Source organism: Castor canadensis, chromosome 1 (genome assembly GCF_047511655.1).
Source record: "Castor canadensis chromosome 1, mCasCan1.hap1v2, whole genome shotgun sequence".
Taxonomy (NCBI): domain Eukaryota; kingdom Metazoa; phylum Chordata; class Mammalia; order Rodentia; family Castoridae; genus Castor; species Castor canadensis.
In genome coordinates this window covers 204,516,408-204,536,548 of record NC_133386.1, presented here as the reverse complement: position 1 = coordinate 204,536,548, position 20,141 = coordinate 204,516,408, and the positions used below count along the sequence as shown (strand labels likewise).

General features: G+C 54.6%; 1 protein-coding gene across 1 annotated transcript in view; it reads right to left on the bottom strand.

Annotated features, from left to right (window-relative positions):
• The window catches only part of Lrp5 (LDL receptor related protein 5), a 112,307-nt gene that overhangs the window by 62,028 nt on the left and 30,138 nt on the right, over positions 1-20,141 (bottom strand). Inside the window, exons 2-5 of the mRNA XM_074050474.1 lie at positions 19,264-19,660; positions 12,374-12,571; positions 10,391-10,587; positions 9,070-9,201 (exon numbers count right to left, since the gene is read on the bottom strand). Of these exons, the coding sequence (XP_073906575.1) occupies positions 9,070-9,201; positions 10,391-10,587; positions 12,374-12,571; positions 19,264-19,660 (924 nt within the window). The remainder of the gene's footprint in view (positions 1-9,069; positions 9,202-10,390; positions 10,588-12,373; positions 12,572-19,263; positions 19,661-20,141) is intronic.

Genomic DNA, 20,141 nt, shown 5'->3' with positions numbered 1-20,141 from the left:
TCCCTGCTTCCCAGTGGAGGTGGGAACAGAGCCATTCTCTCAGAAAGGCTGGGGCAGAAGCCAAGGAGACCCAGGTGCAAGAGCTGGTGTCTAAAGGGAAGCCAGAAGCTATAGTCAGGCAGGAAGGCACAGGAAGGGGCTCCAGGTGGCAGGCATAGTATCAGCAAGGGCACGGAGGTGGGGTCTTAGGAGCTGAGCTACAGAGGGGTACACTACCCATTTCCATAGAACAGGAGGGAACCGGTACACAGAAAGTAGGCTGAAAATTCTGGTCTCTCTCTGTAGACACCAGGCAGCCTGAGGTGCCAGCTAGGCACATATGGGCCTGGCTATAGTGTCTTCTCACTGCTGGCCCAGGGCACATGGACCTAGGCAGAGAGGGGAAGACACAAGCTCTGTCAATGGAGAAAAAGGTGGAGTCACAGGCCATCACTAAACCCAGAAAAGCCAAGAGGGCTCCCAGTCTATGGAGACTCCTCTGGGCAGCCTGTGGAGTCTCCCAGGGCCTGCAATCCCAGAATTTCATCAGAAGATGAGGAGACTCCCAGAGCTCTAGGGTCAGACTGGAGCTATACATGGGCTTCAGGAACAAGGAGTACACAGCAGGCTGAGGAAACAAAACGGGTGGCAGGGGGTGGCCACAGTGGAACCCTGCAGCCTGCAGAAGGGGCATCCACCCGCGGCAGGCACCGTCTGGTCTATGCCCCGGCTCCAGGATGAGCTGTCCTTTCTAAGAACACAGTTATGTTCCTCCTCTCCTCTTCTACAGCTTTAGAAGTTAGTGTTCAGGCCAGGACACAAAAGAGCACATGCTGTGTGGTTCCATTTCTGGGACACTGTGGAAGGGGCAAAACTAATTCCTAATGACAGAAATCAGGATGGAGCTGCCGCTGCAGGGGTGGGGGGTGCAGGGGACACTGGGGACTTTCTGGGGGGTGTGGAAGTGGTCTCTACCTGGCTTGGGTGGCAGTATGCAGATGCGTTCAACTGTCAAAGCTAGCGGAATGTACCCTCTTAATGTGTGCCTCAAGTTATAGCTGCACCTGGCTAAACAGAAACAAGTCAGCACTTGGGCTTGCACCACCGTCTTCTAGATTGTGGGATCTGATTTTCTTGCTATTAAAAATTCACGGTCCATGGCTGAGAACAGCAGCTGCCTTCTGTTTGCAAAGTCAAAGCCAATCAAGGCCCTGTGCAGACTCCCCCACAGGGCCTCTTTTCTTTTCCCTTTGACCTACTTCCCTGATAAATGATGAGCTGGCCAGACTCCGGGAACAAACGCGCCCGTTATTCTCAGCCCTGAACCACAGGCTGCGTGTTCCCTCCACTAATCCGCCTGGATGGACAGATGAACGTGAGGGGCTTGGAGACAGCGGCCCCAGTTGTCTGCCTGTCTGTCAGACCCAACAGTGGCCCTCTGTTCCTCCCGCCACCCCCACCAGCCACACTTCCTTTTCTTTCCTGTCCCTGATGGATGCACGTCTGTTAAGACTGTGTCTTAGAAAGGTACAGCAGAGGACTGTAAATCCCAACTCCACACCTGCCCCATCCCTCAACCTTGGCCTTGTCTGGAGAGGGCCTGAGGGGTGCCAGCTCTGCCTGGTCACTCTGTGGACACAGGTCAGGCAGGGCTCAAGGACCTAACAACGAGTCAGCTAGTCTGGTCACTCGTGGCCCTGAGCAGTGGGGCACACATGGCTAAGCCCACGGCCCCAAAACCCCCAAACCACGAGGAAGGCAAGGGTGGCAAAAGTCAAAACAACAGGGCACAATCCACAAAGAGCAGCAAGCTGAGACACTGGCAGGGAGGGAGTGGCAGGCTTTGCAGGACTGTGGTGGTGGCAACTCCCAAATAAGGCCCCGCTACTGCTGTTTTTAGCCCAATCCACATAATTAGAAAAACATGGACAAAACCAAAGCCAGCTGCTTGTGGAGCCTGCAGCGACGGGGGCGGGGAGGGAGGCCAGCCCAGCGCCCAACGATGGCCTGGCCTAGGAGGAGTTCTCTGCCTCACGCTGAGCTACAAGGCAGCCACCCCAGATCTCAGAGAGCCCAGGCAGAGCTGAGCGGGAGCAGACAATCTGCCGTGTCTCACTGGAGATATTATGGTCCCAGAGTCAAAGGGCACCCTATTCAGAGGGCCTCCAGACCCAGGATGCTCCTGAGCCCAAAGTCCAGGGCCATGGAAGGGGAATCCTACCTAGGGAGAGTCACATCTAGCATCCAGGTAGGTCTGTGCTGGCTTCACTGAGCAAGTCGAATGTGGTGGTTCACACCTGTAATCTCAGCACTCAGGAGGCTGAGGCTATCTGGGCTACATAGTGAGACCCTATCTCAAAAATAGAAAGGAAGGCATGGCTGGAGGCATGGCTCAAGTGGCAGAGTGTTTGCCTAGCAAGCACAAGACCCTGAGTTCCAATCCCAGTACCACCAAAACAGAAAAAAGGAATGGAGGGAGGAAGGGAGTGAAGAAAGGAAGGAAGCTCTTTCCATAAGACTTCTCATTAGCCCCTGACCATGCTAAGAAGGGGTCATTCTGCTCTCCCCATCTCCCAAGGGAGTAGACTGCAGGCTCAGAGCTGTGTGGAACATGTCCCTGCTGGAGCACAGCTGTGTGAAGACTCATCCCTGTACCTCCCCAAGCTAGGGGACATGGAGCACCCTCCCCATTCACTGGGGTTCTGGCATGGTTACCATCTCAGCCTCTTCTTTGGAGAAGACATCAGCCCCTGGCACTGGGCTGGCTTTCATTTGCTTAACCCAGGAAAATTCATCAGTGACTCACAGAGCTCACCTTCATCTCCATGAAGTGTAAAAGGTCAGACACCACAGCAAAGTCCAGGCATCCTGGAGTCAGGCCAGAGACTCTGATTTCAAACCCCAGCCTTTCCAGCTGTGCCAGTGCCCCCACCTGAGCACATCAGCCACCCTTGGGGTCCTGGAGAGGAAGACTGAGCCCCCATCACATCCCGTCTCATGGAGACTCCAGTCAGTGGTATCTGAAAGTGTCATAGAATCTGAGTGACTCTGACACAGCCATGCCCCTGCCCCTAAAGGCTAGTCTTTGATCTACAGGGAAGGGAGTCATACAAGCTCAGAGTCCCCAGGACAGTCACCAACTGGGGACTCATTGCTAGGTCACTCATTGCCCACCCGCTCATGTGAGAGGACTCTCCACCCCTGTTACCCTAGCCCAACTCTTCTTGGCACCACTCAGCCTTAGCGTCTGCTTCTGATTCCAAACATTCTGGGAAGAAATCCTGTCTTGGCATCAAATCAAATTGCCTGCCTGACTCCCAGTTCAAGTTCAAATTCAAGTGCAGTTCATAAGCATCCAGGCCTTCCTCTAGCCAACCCCATGAGGTGAGTGCTGGAATTGTCCCCTCTTTACAGATGAGGAAACAGAAGTACAGAGAGGCTATCTTTTTTCAAAGATCACACAGCCAGGGAATAGATTAAAGTACCGTAGCACAATGATTAAAACTGGTTGGTCTAAAGTCTGGGTTTGCCAAACACTGAGTTTCCTCATCACAGAGTCGTTGACAGGCTGCCAACTGCAGAGCAATCATGCCACCTACCTAAAGGCCCCCTGGCCTAAATGTCTGTCACTGCCATGCTCCTTTCCAGAACAGGTGAAGCCCCCCAGTATGGCCTCTTTCTTTCTCCACTGCCTGTGTTTCCAGTTCTCTGCAGGCCTTTCCTCTAGCCCAGGGCCACCGCAGGAGCCCTTCCTGTGAGGCTTCAGTTTGTTACCCCTTGGGACATGCATCCTTGCAGATTCCACAGACTGCCCTAAATTCCCTTCTCCAACCCAACACCTCGGAAGACTCCCCGGTGGGCAGCACTGGCAGCCTGCCCTGGGCACCACTCCCTTCCGGCCAGCTCCGACCGCCCACTGGCAAGGTGCCTGCGTCAGGCCTCTGCCCACCAAGACCTCAAAGCCACACTGCCCACCGTGACAGACGAGAGGATTTAGCGGTTTCTCCACTTTGCCCTTGTGGAACCAGCTCCTATCTCCCTGCGGTTTTCACAATCAATACATCATACATTGTCAGCAGGCAAAACCCGCATTCCACAAAGAACTACGTCCACCTCGATGCAGAGCTGCACACATCGAGGGACGCGTGAAGCCTGGAGGACACAGGTGAAAGGATTATGGTCCCCCGACAAAAATCTTCCTTTAATGTGACATTTGTGGCAATAACCTGGAGGATGAGGGACATTTGGCATCCTAGCCCATTTGCCAGTACGGTCTTATCTTCCTCTCAGGCCTGGCTCACAGGTTGCATCTCAGCTCCTAGCCCAAAGCCCCTCAAGGACAGAACCCTTTCTCACTCCTCCCCAGATCCCTCTGGAGTAGGAAATATGAAAAGATACTCTGAAGCACTTCATATTTGTAGAAAGCCATCTTGGTGGCAAACCCTTGATTCTTCACTCTCAACTCTAAACCTTTCAGGAAACTGTCAGCCTTTCCCCACCCCATCAAGTGGGCCCAGGGAAGGGAGCGAGAGACACCAAGGACAGCACCAAGCAGCCAATGAATAGGGAGGCCTTGTAGAAAACAGTGAACCCACAGCCCTATTCTCATGCAAACAAGACTTTGGGTCCCATCCCTTTTGTCTCATGGTTAGATTGTCCCTCCTTCTAACATAACACTCTAGTCAGGCATCCGCAACCAAAGCAGAAAAATCCAGGTTCTGCGTACAAAAGTCCACACAACTGGCTGTGGGACAGACGCCCCCAGTCCATCTCACACCGCCACTCAAGCAGGGCCCTGAATGACAGAAAACGCTTTTCTCCCAAGTGCTGGGCATGCTCCAACCAGGTCTCTGCAGAAGCACCTCTCACAGCTGGGAGGAGAAACAGTTCTTAAGAGAGCACGCATGGTGGCCCCTGAGCTGCCTAGTCCCAGGGGACTCCGGTCTCTGGTCATCCTTGCTGAAGGAGGCCAGGAGCCCTGCAGTCGGCCTGCAAAAGCAGCCTGGGTGGGGCATGGTTTGCTGCTAATCCACAGCCTTACCCCACAGGTGTGCGTGGGGTTGGGGCCACACTGCAGAGCCACTGAGACTGGGACCAGAGACACTCCAATGGCAATGCCACCTCCCCTGGGAAGTTTTCCTACCCTGACTGCACAGCAGGGCCCTGCGACCCCAGGTGACCTCCTCTGGGCTGCTCATTACACAGGCCTTCACCCCACCCTATCCGCTGCCCCCTTGAAGGACAATGCATGCCCTGGACAGACTCCCCAGTGCTGCTCTGGGCTGGACCTGGAGACAAGAAGTTAACATTTGCAGAAAGATCATGATGCTATCAATGACAGCTGTGAGCACCAGTCCCCAAGGCTCAGAGGATCTGGTCATAGAAAACCTAGGAGCAAAGAGGAGTCAGGGCTGCACGTCAAGCCATTCCCTGGCTCCCAAGGGACAGGCTACTCCCAGGATCCCTGGACAGTGGGGGTGACAGTGATTCCAGACCTCCAACAGAGCTGCCCAGCTCTCCCAGGCCAGCCTCAGGGAGAAGGGAAAGGTGACTACGTGGTGGAAGGTGTGGAGGGTGGGTATGGTGCAGCATGCCACATGTCATGTGCTCCTGCCCAGGGCTCCTGATTCATAACATGCATGGTCCCCAGGCAGGGGGAGACCTGTGACTCCCACCACACAGATGAAGGAAGAGGACCCAGAAAGTCCTCAAGCACCATCTATCCCTGGAAGACCTGTGGCCCTCTATAGTTCAGAGGAACCTGGACAAGCTCTTTGGGGACTCCAGGCCCCTTAAGTTGTGCAACTTCCCTGGGCCACGCCTCTGAGATCTTAGCAGGGCCCAAATCCTATGTTGCCTATGCCTAAGGCCATCCATTAACAAAAGCTGCCTGTATGAGTTCCCCTGTTGGGGAGATTGCCTGGCAGGCATGGTCCACCCCCCAACTCCTTCCACAAATCTCAGGCAACAGAGATGCCAGACAAGACACCCAGCCCCGCCCCACCCTCTTCCAGAGCAGACATTATCCATCGATCATCGAATGAGGCCATCTCTTCACTACTGGGATCATGACTGACAGCTTCTCTCAACAAAGAGGCAGGAAAGTGACAGGAAGGCTTAAGAAAGCTGACCTTCCCGAGCAACCACATGTAAGCATCCCTCTCCAGTGTGGTGTGTGAGGCTTGGGAGCCCTCCTCCTCCAGGAGTGGGCAGGGGCCTGGACAGGCTGGGGTGGGACACCAGGATCTCATTTCACAGGGAAACTCTACTTTGTAGAACCTACACTGCCAGCTACTTTGGGTGACTGCACATTGGTGACCTGCCCTGTTTTCCCATCTGTGAAATGAGAGGAATAATGCAACCTGGTTAGGCTGTTCCCCCAACCACCAAGACTATCCACAACCCACTGTGAGCCTGCTCAGTCCAAACCCTGGTACGGCCAAATCCCTCACAGGGCAACTCACCGAGAAGTCCTCTACCTAGGTCCAACCTCTCCCATACCACCTGCCCAGCCGAGGGCAACCACAAGGTCCCCCAAGTGACCACGGAGCCGGCCTTCCAAGATACCCTCTTTCTAATGCACCATCATGCATGGGTGCTGTGTGTCTCCCTACCCACTTGGTCCTACAGTGAGAGCTTCAGAAGGTAGGGACCGTGTCTGTGCTACTCTCTGCCAGGTGCCTGGGAATGTGAGGAACACAGCAGGTGCTCAAGAGATGAATGAATGAATGACTGAATGAAGGTGGCCCAGTCCAGCTAACTTCTCGGGAAGCTGCCAGTTCTGAGCAGCTGGGAGTCCTTACTTTAAGAAAACCAAGGAGCCTGGACCACCCAGGTCCCCACTTCTCAAATGGAGGCACGTCTCCTTCTCCCAACTTGGGAAAATAGGCCCTCTACCAGGGGAGTCTCCCGCTGTCCACTGCAGTAGCCAGCACAGCTAATAGCCTCTTTGGTGAGGCAGCCAAGTGGCCCAGGTTTTAAGATGCTCCATCTACTGGGTATGGTGGCCCATGCCCGCAATCCCAGCTACTCAGGAGGCAGAAGCAGAAGAGTTGAGGCCAGTTCAGGCAAAGATAGCAAAAGCCTATCTCAAAACTAAAATATAACTAAAAGAGCCGGGGGTGGGGCAGGCATAGATACACACACCTGTAATCCCGACTATGCAAGGGATAGAGCTGGGAGGATCAAGGTTTGAGGCCAGCCTGGATGAAAAAAAAAGTTTGTGAGACTTCATGTCAATATACAAGTCAGGCTTTGCTGGTACACGCCTGTAATCCCAGCTACACGTACAGAAGGCAGAAATAGGAAGATCACTATCTAAGGCTGGACCTGGAGAAAAAAATATGAGACCCTATCTGAAAAGTAAACTAAAGCAGAAAGGGCAGGGGGACGGTACTGAATTCAAACCTACCAAACAACACAACGACAAAAGAAAAATGCTCTGTCCTGGGAAAGAATCCAGAAAGGAGCCAATCCAGACCTGGAAGATCTACCCAGACAGGCACCACCCAGCCTGCAGCCACTGCTCACCAATAAGGACCACAGCCACTACGAGCAGAGGGACCAGGAAAGCCCGTGGGTCAGGGCTCTGAGTGCTTGGGCAGCAGCGCAGGCTGAGGGAGGAGATCCCTCCATCCACTAGGTACTTCTAGCAGCTGCTCAGAGACCTGCCCCGCAGCCATGCTGTGTTGGAAACCACTCCTTCCCCACATGAGACAATGGTGTGGGAAGCAGACCTTGTCCCCAGAACAAAGCAGGGAGACTGGTCACTGTGATGGCTGCTTTCCTGATGTCTCCTAGTGACCCCCTCATGGGACAAGCTCTAGAGTTAGCCCCAGAGGCCAGACCAGCCCACCAGGCCCTGACAGCCCTGAGGCCGGCTGCCTCCCAGACAAGCATCGTTTTTGGAAGAGCCCACCTCCGCCTGCCAGCCAGCAAGGAAAGTCCTTGAAAGTCCACAGAAGGGAATGACACCTTGCTACGGTAAGTGACAAGCCCTGAAGCTGCGGGTGCCTAGGAACCGAGGTGAGAGCCTGAAAGGTGGCAGAGCATCGGAAGCAATGACAACCGTGCAGTCACGTGGAGGCAGTGACTCAGCCCCTGCATCCAAAAGAAAATTCCCACTAGGGACATTGTCCCTGCCTGTGTCTCCACAGGGATATTATTTTGACAGGAAGACTCCGTGGGAATGAGCGGCAAGGGTCAAAGCGAGTGACAAGTCCCTATGGACAGGGAAGAATGAGCATGAAGAAGTAGGAAAGTGGCCAGGCATGGTGGCTATGCAGGAGGTGGAAATCAGAAGGATCAAGATTCAAGGCCAACCCAGACAAATGGTTCTCAAGACCACGTCTCAACTAATAAAAGCTGAGTGTGGTGGTGTACACCTGTCATCCCAACCACGCAAAGCGTGAGTAGGAGGATCGAGGTCCAGATCAAGCCTGGGCATAAAAGTGAGACCCTATTTGAAAACTAAAGCAAAAGGGCTAGCAGTGTGGCTCAAGTGGTAGAGCACCTGCCTAGCAAGTGCAAGGTCCTGAGTTCAAACCCCAGTACTATCAAAAAAAAGGAGAAGAAGAAGTAGGAAATCAGATGACGGACCACACTGCAGGGTCCCCGATGCTGCAGGGACCATGTGCATCCAAACAGATGAGGAAAAGGTGCAAATAAGGACAGTGAGTATGGGGGACAGGGGCCTCCTGCTTCCCAGTGTCCTCCCTGCTACTGTCCCTCTTTCAACAAACAGTTTTTGGTTAAAAGCTCATGACAGCGAGCTTTTAGCTTGTGATTACCACATGCTGACAGTGTGCTTGGCACTTTGGTGGAATTACAATGTCATTTTATAGAGGCAAACCAACAGAGCTGGCCCATGCCTGAGCTCATCACCTGTTAGCACAGAGCCCAGAGCTGAGCACAAATCCCAGCCATACGCTGCCGAACCCTCCCAGCACAGAGCCAGCAATGCTCAGAGCCTTCGCTATAGGGAGCAGATGATCACAACGAGCTCCATACTTCCGTTGGGGCAGCCAAGCTGGTGGCAGCCCACTCCTGCCAGACCAGGCCCCCCCTGCCCCTGCTGGTGCTCAGCCTCACCTGCTTTACACGTCCTGCCGTTGTCCTGGAGCTGCACGCCAGTAGGGCAAGCACATGTGTAGAAAGGCTCCCTTGGGGACAGCAGGCACAGGTGAGAGCAGCCACCATTGTCCTCCTCACATCGAGTGTGGACTAGGAAAAACAGAACAGAGTGACAGGAAGTTTCAGACCAGGGCACATGACCCCCACCTCTGCCCTGCCATTCATTTCCAAACGAACTAGCATGCTCCATGCTGTCACGTCCTCATCTGCCCCCCATGATGGCCCCCAGTGTATCCCCCCACCCCAACGCCACCTGATCGTGACCTCAGGACCCTTCCCATAGGCACTGCCTGGTCCCCCCTCATTGCCTACCACAGACCACATTGGGGGTCATGTGCTGTCCCACTAGATTGGGTATCTTCCCCATTCTGAGCTCCTCCAACAAGAAAACCTTCCTGTTCTTCAGTACCCTCCCCTATGATGGTCACCCTCTCTGCTTCTGTGGCAGGATCACAGGACTTGCCCCTGTGGGACCCAGAAGACAGCAATCACCTGAACGTATAGCCCACCTTGTCTCTCCAAGCTTCCCAGACCCTGCAGGCTCCACCCACACTGGGTGACCACACTCAGGCTTAAGCTGAGCCTCGAGGTAGGAGTGGCCACACTGGACACTTCCCTTGGCCTTTCTATGACCAATTAGCAACTGAACATGACAAAGTCTTTAGGCCTGGGGGAAGTGGGGCTCAGCACCCTTGAAAATCTTAACTCGGACAACAGACTCTTGGCAATGAACCTCCATCCCCCTTATGCTGGCTGAGGTACGTGGGCAGCCAGATTCAAGGACTATGGTGCTCTCATCAGAAAACAAACCTCCCCTGTCCTGCACTGAGAACAGAGCCCAAACTCAAGTTCCAAGTTCAAGCCTTCTACAGTGGCTTGACCAAAAATATCTATCCCTGGTTCCTGCGGGACTGGAGTAAGCTCAGGGCGCTGGCCCTGCTGGTCACTTGTCACAGAGGTCCATTTATCAGCAGCATGAACTTCTGGGGATTCTAGACTTATGAACCATCAACTCAGAGCAGGTGTTTCATTCGATACTCTGCTGGGCCTCTAAGATGGGCTCGTCCTTGGGAAGCAGCCCGATGGGCTTAGCAGAGAGCCCTGTGCCCCACCCCTGCCTTCCTGGCTCTGCACACACCTCTCTCCAGCCCAGCAAGCACCGCTCCCCACCCATGGGTTTCTGTAGGAAGAGGCCGGCCTGGCGTGAGGCCTCAGCCAGCATCTCTCCAGTGGAGTGCGGCCCGTCCCCCTGCCCTGCCCCATCCCGCCCAGCACTCACAGGGAGGCTGCCGCTCCTGGCTGAGCACCTGGATGTCCATGGGTGAGTAGAGGGCACTCAGGATCTCCTTCCTCTTCTCACCGGTCCTCTTGTTACAGGCATGGATGGAGCGGGTCTGCCAGTCCGTCCAGTACAGAGTGTCCCCAGACAGCGTCAGGGCAAAGGGGTGTGTCAGGCTGCCCTCTACCACCTTCTGCCTGCAGTGGGAGGCAGAGGACAGAGCCTTCAGGAAAGTACAGAGGACTCCAGACTACCAAGACCAGCTCTGTCCTGCTTTGGGAGCCCTCTGTGGCCACCGTGGACTGTATAGGTCCAACCAGACAAGAGCAGCTGTGAGCAGAATGTTCTTGTCATATGGAGCCCACCATTTATATTTTCGGAGTGAATTAAACTTGGCAACAAGAGAAAAAGTGGGTTGGGGGAGGGGCTCAAGTGGTGGAGCACCTGCCTAGCAAGCATGAGACTGTGAGTTCAAACCCCAGCACTGAAAAGAAAACAACAAAAGGAAAATTCATTTTCTGCATGCTTAGAACGTCCAGCAAAGGAGAAGTGATGTTTAACAAGAGTATGGTCACTGCAACATGGTCGTAGTTTGACACAGCCAGTAATAGGTGGCTATTTATTTGACGACCGTCCCCTCCCTGCATGATGGGCTCTGACCAGCCATGTGGTTTGGGTGAGCGCATGTGCCTCCCTGAACACCACCAAGACAGAGAATGATAACAGCAAAGGCCTCACAGGGCTGGTGAGTGTTAAATAACTGCAAATGTCCCTGGACAGAGGGCACTGTGGAAGGGTCAGCTGCCATCCCCACCCTCGTGGATTAACCACCATCATCCCACCACGAGCTCTCACCCGGCTGGCAGCCTTTCCAGCCTCTGACCCTCCTTCAGAACTACCAGGACCACTTGCTCCAAGACCCCGGTCTCCAGGCTGGCCATGTTTCCAACTCTCAGACCAGTCTGGCCAGTTCAGCTGCCCTGATTCGAGGCAGCAGAGGTAAGTGGCTCGGCATAAGAGGAGGCCCAGGGGAAATCAAGGCCCAGGGCACTGGACCAGGATTGGAATGGGCCCCTTCAGCCTCAGTACTGAAGCCCCAGCCAGAAGCTTGACCGTAAGCACAGGAGACACCCTGAGCCAGACCTGCCTGGTGAAGCCGCTCCTGCCCACTCACCCTTCTCCACAAAAACAAACAAACAATCAAAAACCAACCATTGGCCATTGCAGGCTGTAAAGCTTTGGGTATTTTGTTATATACAACAGACACTGAATACACAAGGTCCGAGTACCATACAGCAGATCTGCCAGTGTCCCCAAGCAGGCCCGGCCTGTGTTGCCGAGACCCAGCTAGGGAGCCCCTCCAGGAGATGTCATCACAGCCCTCGGCACCAGCACCCACCACACGCCACCCAGGCCAGGAGCTGCAGCAGGCCGGAAATAGGGCCTTCTCCCCTGCAAGACCTGGCACAGGGCAGTGTTGAGTCAATGAGGAAATGGTCTTTCTCCTGTTCGCAGAAGTTGTACCTCCATCTAAACAGTAATGAGGCCAGGGCTGCTGAGCTGAAAGCCCACTCCCCCATCCACTCAGCCCATCTCACTGAGAGCCCTTGCCCTACTATGTGCAAGGCCCTCAGTGGGACTAGGGATGCAGGGAGATGAAGCCAGCCCCTGCGACTGCCCTCAGGATGTACGGTGTGGCCGAGCAGGCAGGGGTGTATGTGGCAATGTGAACCAGCTATGTTGTCTGGCTTGTCTGCTTTGGAATGAGCATTCTGAATTTTGCTACAGAAATAGTCACATGCTAGATGCAAGAGGCCACCCCACCTTGCTCAGGGTGACACCTGTACTCTATTCCTGCTCTAAGTTTTGAAAAGTCCTGAATTCCTCAGGTCCCCAGGGTTTCAGGTAAGAGCCAGGGGAGCTACATGAAAAAGGATTGCCTTCGACTCCCTTGGGGGACCGTGGGGGGCCGTGGGGACTCACCGGAAGGAACCATCCAGGTTGGCTCGGTGGATGAAGCTGAGTTTGGCATCAGCCCAGTAAAGCTTCTGCTCCTCCAGGTCGATGGTCAGCCCATTGGGCCAGTAGATGTCCGCGTCCACGATGATCTTCCGGGTGCTGCCGTCCATCCCCGCACGTTCAATCCGGGGCGTCTCGCCCCAGTCTGTCCAGTACATGTACCTAACAAGGTGGTAAAGACAAGGGGACAGGGAGCTGTGTTTTGATTTGGGGCCCTCAAAGCTCAAAGAGAACCAACGTTTTTCTTTTCTTTTTTTTTCTTTTTTTTGAGATGGAGGCTCAGTATATAGCCCGGGCTGGCCTTGAGTTCACAATCCTCCCAAGCACTAAGCTTACAGACATGTGCCACTGTGCCCAGCTCGAGATAACCAACGTCTAAGGTTTGGGGGAGTAGTGCTTTAAGTTGGGGTGTCAAAATAGTATAATGTGTTGCTTAAAGACAGAAATTCAACGTGTGTGTGTGTCTGTATATGTGTCTGTCTGTCTGTGTGACTTGAGGACTGAGCTCAGGGCCTCACACATGCGAGGCAACTAAGCTACATCCCCATTCCTTTTTAATTTATTATTATTTTTTTGACATAAGACTTCACTACATTGTCCAGCCTGGTCCTGGGATCAGGACCTTCTACCTCTGCCCCTTGAGTAGCAGGTGTGTACCATCAAGCATGGCCAGGAATACATTCCTGAGGACATAAAATGCATTCTAAGAATGATGAGAAATGGATTGTTAGGCAATGGCAGAGAGAGTGGAGGCACACAGACTATGCTGGCTATGACAACGTCACTGGCCAGCTACATAATCTACCCAGGGGCATCAGTGACCGAGATCTCCTTACACAGCTGTAACTGTGTACACTTCCGTCTTGTTCTCAGTCAACAGTATGTCTGGACCCCTTCCCCTTTCATTAACAGAAACATTTCTTGCTCTTTTAACCGTGGCATAGTAAACTACTCTGTAAATTACTTTAAAAGCTCTGTTTGATGTTTGGATTATTTCTGATTTTTTGCTACTTGCAAATGCTGTAAATGAACCTCTAAAAGGCGATTCAAAATGTGCAGAATGGACTCTAGTTGGTGCTAACATGGAATGAGTTGCCAGGCCAAGAAAAGATACAGAGCAGCCTTAAATGCACATTGGTGAGTGAAAGAAGCAAGGCCGCACACGACATGATACCAACCCGGGTTCAGCAAAAGGTGAAACACAGAAACAGCACAAAGGTCAGTGGCTGCCATGGGTCAGGGGATGGGAGAGACAAAAAGATGGAGCACAGGTAGCTCAGGGCAGCAAACCTCTCTATGTGAGGCCAGGATAGTGGACCCAGGACATCGGACATTATCCCAACCCACGGAGCCTAACACCAGCACCCACAGTCTGGTAGTAACAGCCATCAGTGTGGACTCACCACCCGCAGCAGATGTGTCACTCTGGGAGGGGCCCGGGGTACCAGGGGAGTCTGTGTACCTTCTGGTCAATTTTCCTATGCACCTAAAACTGCTCTAGAAAATATTCTTAAACAGAAGAAACCAGTCAGGCACCGGTGACTCACATCTCTGCTACTCAGGAGGCAGAGATCAAGAGAATCAATGTTCAAGGCCAGCCTGGGCAAACATTGACCACCCTATCTCAAAAAACCCAACACAAAAAACAGCTGGCAGAGTGGCTCAAGTGGCAAGAGTGCCTGCCTAGCAAGCGTGAGGTCCTGAGTTCAAATCCCAGTACTGCCCTCCCCCAAAAAAGACACAAGATAGGATGTGCACGGAGGTGACAACAGCTTTTCCTAGTGGGTGGGCTGGCTGTACTGACCCGTGTCCTCACACTTCCAACAAGGGGCAGGTACCACACATTCATGAGAACCATGACGTCCTTAAAGGCTTCCTTGTTTGTTCTCCCTCCAGTGACCCCAGACTGAGTAGGCAGACACAATGTACATCAACACCAGTGTCCGGGATGACAGGTCCCAACCCAGTCAGCGCCCAGGGAACGTTACTGCAGCTAACGTAGAGGCTACACGTGGCTCCACAGCAGAGCTCATGGGGGATCTAGTTTAATCTGGGGAATACAAGGTTCTCGTCCCAAGAGGCTGTGGACAAGTCAACAATGGCAGACAGATTTGTTCAGTCTACCCTCTCAGCAGGGAGGGGACAGCACTGATCATCCCTGACGAGCCTCGTCCCACTCCCAGTCTTGGCAAGATAGATCCCAGTTCTGAGGGCCGACGTCTCTTCCTCTCCAGTCCCCATCCTGGTGCCTGGCAAGTCTCCCCTGTTTAGCTTCTATTTCATCACAGGTAAAAACCTCATTCACCTCAGTAAACCCAGAGCTGACTTCAGGAACCAAGGTGGCCCCCGGGACACAGGAACAAGCCATGCCCCTTAGGGGTCTCTCAGAGCAAGAGGGAAAATGAGACGTACACAGCTGACTCCTCCCACTCACCATTGTCACCATGGGTGCTCTGTGCACAGGAGCTTTGGACACCCCTGCCCTAGCCACAGGCTTCCCAGCAGGGGTCATATGAGAGCCAGGACTATCACTCCCTTCCAAAGGGGCTGTGACAAGATTGGTCCCCTCCTCCCTACACAGAGGCCGGGCCAATTGCCCCTGCCTGTCACCGAGTGCCTTCTTCTCCAGCTCCACTGAGGACAGAAGACAGCACACTTCACAGGCTACCTCTCCCAACAGTGTCTCCTATGCCACCTTCCTTGTGTGTAGTGAACACAGCACTGCAGGGAAAGCCAGAATTGTTGTTACCATTAGATGGGGAAACTGAGGCTCCAGAAAGCTGACCTGTCCTGGGTAGTATGAGCAGAGTAGCAGTCCCGGAGCACAGCCTGGTTCTCTGTAAAGGACAAGCCAGGCTGGCCACCTTATGACTCACTCTTCCCCAGCAGAAGCAGGGTGAGGGGGCTTTTCCTGCTGCCACTGGCCACACAGGCAATCAATGACTAGGGCAGAGGCCTTTCTTCCCCTGGCTTCTCCCATCCGCAGTGGCCTCGCACCTGCTGAGAAGGTATCAGGAGAACCATCTCAGCCAATCCCTTCAGGCCCTCCACAGCTCTACTGAGGCCCAGTGAAAAGGCTCGGGGCCCTCTGCCTGGAGATAGCTCACATTCCTTCCAGAGTTTCCCAACAGAGGCTGCTGCCTTCCTTAAATGGGGAATTTGCGGTCGGCTGGTGAGCAGCTCCGCCCTCCTGTTCTCTTAGTGTGGACTGGCCAAGCACAGTCTGTGAGGCCACCGCAGGGCAGGCCAACTAGGCTCCACAAGCAAAACTCACCCTCCGAAGTGTGGCAGGGCTGTACGAGGCACTGCGTGTGGCTGTGCAGGGCCACAGGTACTTTCAAGAGTAGGTGACGTTCACCCTGGCCTTAGTTGGAGACTAGCAGCACTGCAGCCCCCATAAGGGTGGTACAGCCAGGTCTCCCCAAGCTGGGCTGGGTTCCTCCTGACCCCAGATGCTCAGGAACCAGGGTTCTTCCCAGAGCGCACCCTGCTGCATGTGGGCATCCTTCACCCCTTCCACCCCCCCCACCCCCGCAGTCTGCACACCTGTATGGCCCACCTGTGCTGCCCAAGCCGAGTCTCAGGTTTCCCGGCCATGCGGCCCTGGCTATGTACTATGTGCATGCCTAGGGGACACCAGGATGGAAAACCTGCCTTCCTGATCATGGCAAGGGCAGGGAGCCTTGCATCCAAGAAAAACCCCCACAGGGGACAGTCACACAGGAGGGCACAGAGAGAGCAGGGCCCCCACAGGGCTGGGAGGAATGCTGCACCCACAGCTTCATTCATCAGGTGCAGTATTAGGACAGAAGGTATACAGGTGGCCATGGCCTCAAGGGTCCTGCCTAGGGCAGCAATGCCAAAGTCAACCTGGCCCCAGGGGCAGACAAGGAAGGGGCAGTCACAGATGCGATCCAGGGGAGAGCTTTGGGAGAGAGCTCAAAGGCCAGAGCATAAATGAACTCAAATATTTACTGAGGACAGTCAGAACCAAAGTGACTAACTAGCTCCCAGACACAGCCAGGCAAAGCCAAACCAGACATGAGCATGGGGAAGACATTCCCAACCAAGCACCTCTCAACCAAGCACTAAGTACCTCCCAAATAAGTGCCAACCATCTCTCAACCAAGCAACAAGTGCTTCTCAATGGAGCCCAGCCACCTCCCAACCACCACAGCACGAGGCCATGAAGAAGCAAACTCAGAGAACCACATAGATACAGAAGCAGTGCTTTGTGTGACAAGAAAGGGCATTTAAAAAAAAAATAGCAACATCTATTGAACCACGACTACTGGTCTTTTTCATGTGACATACAACATGGTCACAGGGACGCCAAGGCACAGAGCAGCACCCGTCATCCTTGCCCCATGTCTCTCTCCAACCCATGTGCACAGTAGATCCCATTGCTCCTGGCTTCAGAGCTGCTTCCCCTCCCAACCCACTCCTCCAAGCCACTGCCATGCGAGGCCAAGATCACAGTAACAACCACTCCCCACGTACACCCAAAGCCTATTCTCACCTTATCAGCTGGGGCAACAGGCTGGAGCTTTAATCAGACCAGGTGACTCCACTCAAGACCTGCCCCGCCCCTCCCCACACCTCATGACTCCTGATCCCCGCCTCACTCTGCTACAGCCCCACCAACTGGTCCAGCCTTCATCCACTGCAGGGCCTTTGCACTGGCTGTTCCCTTTGCCTGGAAGGCTCTTCCCCTGATGGCCACAAGGTTATCATCTCCATCTGCTTCAGATTTCTGCTCTAACATCACCAACAGGCCTTCCCAGGTGCCAAAGCTATAGCACTCAGCCTCAGGCCCTGCTTTATTCTCTTGATGGCACATACCATCCCTTTACCATCTTCTCCACCAGAGCACTGCAAGGGCACTGAGGGTGGACACTGGCTGTACCTGCAGCGTGGAGAATGGGAACCTGGTGACCCCAGCAGGGAGGGGACAGAGCTGCACATGCCGGGTGGGGAGGGGAGGAAGAGGGGGTCAAGAGAGATAAGAGGACTGGGTCAAGGAGGCCAGGAAGGCTGGCAGGGACCACAAGGACCCTGGGGCCTCACTGTTGAGTGGGGAGAGGTAGCAGGAGGCCATCCTGGCAGGGCAGCCCAAGCCATGGGCAGCTGTGGATGGCTGGCTCATATGGGGCTACCCAGCGTGGCACCCCAAGAAGGGGTCAGGAGGGCCCTCCAGAGGTAGGGAGCACTAGGCTGCTCTGGTCTGGCCCCAGGAAATCAAAATACTGAGCATAAAATCCCACCCCACCCCACCCCTAGTGCACGTGAACATGAACACATCCACCCGTACCCACACAGACACACCCTCCCGACAACATAATGCTCACACGTGCACACACCTGCACACAGTCACAAGCACACACGACACTCATGCACACTCATGCACTCAGACTCCTGTGCTCACGCACCTATGCACACACCCTCATGTGCACACACACACTCTCACCCTCCTGTTGTGTCACTCAGACACGCTCACATACACAGGGCTTTTGCACAAAGCCAGCTCCAGAGGCCCCAGCGATCACCACACACAGAAGTCAGCCCAGTGCACTTCCCATCCAAACAGGTGAGGGTGCCCACCAAAGCTACTACACCTCCTCACCTGGCTCCTCAAACCTCCAGACTCAAGCCCCACTTTCCAGCCCTCACCTCGACTGCCCGAGAAAGCCCAGGGCATCTGCACAGACCAAACCAGCCTCAGTGCCCACCTCTGCTCAGGTTGCAGGCAACTTAGCCAGTGTTGCCCTAGAGCAGGGACACCACTGCCAGGGGCAACAGCAGGTTGGTAGCATGGGGATTAGAGCCCACGTGGGGACACAAGACACGGAGCAGAGCTCAGACCTACAGGGCCTTCGATGTACCTCACTACTACGCAGGCCAAGCAGCAGCTTCCAGATCCCTGGCTTCAGGGAGGAGGGTGGGACATGGAGCAGTGATGAGCCTCAGGACCAGGTCCACGGCCCACTGCTGGGGGTTTCTGACTTGGAAGACCCAGGCAAGGGCTGCAGAAGTCACACCACACTCACCATCTGCTAAGGCCCCGGCTGGAGCTCCTCACAGGTTTTGGAGACATTAAGTGAGCTAAAATGCAAAGTGCTTCCAACCTGGCTTAAGACAAAACTCCAAAAAACTACAAACCAAAAAAAGCTCGTGTATTCTGCCCAAGAGGTCTGACTGTCTGCCTGAGCATTCCCAGGGCTGAACCAGCATACAGCAGGCCGAACTGGGGCAGCCCAGAGAAGGGTGTGTGCGCCACACACCTGAGAAAAGAGGAACAAAGGAGGGGTGAGGGACAACTGTTTGTTTCCATCCACCCCAGCCTGCAGCAATGGACAGTCTCAGTTTGACCGCCACTCACCTCCTGGAACTTGTGGCCACCCTGTGCCTCCCAGGGCCCAAGAGAGCTCAACCTGACCAGCAGGTGGGCTGGTAGCTTCCAGGCAGAAGGAGAACCTACCCCCAGCAGCTCTGTGTCCAGACAGGGACTGGCACCTTACCCACCCGCTTCAGCTGATGCAGTCATAACCCTGGCGCCAGGTGCCCAGTCCACCTGTGAGGAGGCCCTACTTCCTGGGCTGCCTATCTCAGGCATGACAAAGATGTTTCACTTCACATCCACAGCCAGCCACATGAGTTGCTTTTGACAGAACAAGTCTGCAAAGGCCACACAAGCGTGGGACATGGAGGGGAGGGGACTCCCAGCAACACCCTGATCACAGGTGAACTCGCTCTCAGAGCACCCCAGGTTCTCTAAAGACAGAACTGGGGTGTAAGAAAGTGGGAAAGAGAAGCCAGCTCTCTACACCATGGGATTGGGGAAGCAGTGGATTTACCCATGAGCAGGATCCAGGGCGATGGCCCTTGGCTGGTCCAGGTCCTGCCAGAAGAGCACCTTGCGGGATGTCCCATTGAGGTTGGCCACCTCGATGCGGTTGGTCTCAGAGTCCGTCCAGTACAGCTTCTTGCCAACCCAGTCACAGGCCAGGCCATCGGGTGACACCAGGCCAGAGATGATCACGTTCTGGGTGGCTGTGCCCGTCTGGTTCAGGTAGGTCTGTTTGATGGCCTCCTCACTCACGTCCGTCCAGTACACAGCTCCCTTGGAGAACTGGAAGTCCACAGCAGCTGCATCCTCCAGGCCGCTGACCACGATGGTGGATTCCAGCTTGACTCCGCCAGCATCCACCAGCCGCACATCCCGGCGGTTGGCAAAGAGCAGGAGTGGCGAGGCTGTGAGAAGAAACAAACTGTGAGGACCACACGTGGCCCTGGGAGGAGGTCGGGGAGGGGACACTGCAGGGCCTGCTCCTGGCACCTGCCCACCTGCACCCAAGACTTTGGGCCCCTCCTTTCAGTCCCAGGGGCTGTCAGGAAGCTGCCCAGACAAGGCCAGGGTAGCGATCCGTCTCACTGCTGCACTAGCTGGCAGCCACTGTTTATTGAACAACTGCTATGCTCGTCCCCATGCGTGGGTGACTTCCTGCCCTAGCCCCAGCCTCACACATGGATGTCATGGAGGAGGTCTCAGACACTGCAGGACCTCACCCTGCTCTGTAGAGAGGTCACATTGCCTTTGATGGCCTGACGCATGGGGTGGTGAGGAGGTGGAAGGACAGGGCTCTGCAGGGAAGGGAGCAGAAGGGCATGCTTGCCATGCTGTCCAGGAGAGGCCTGGCGGAGGGGCCGAGCTTTGAGAAGCGGCTCAGTCTTG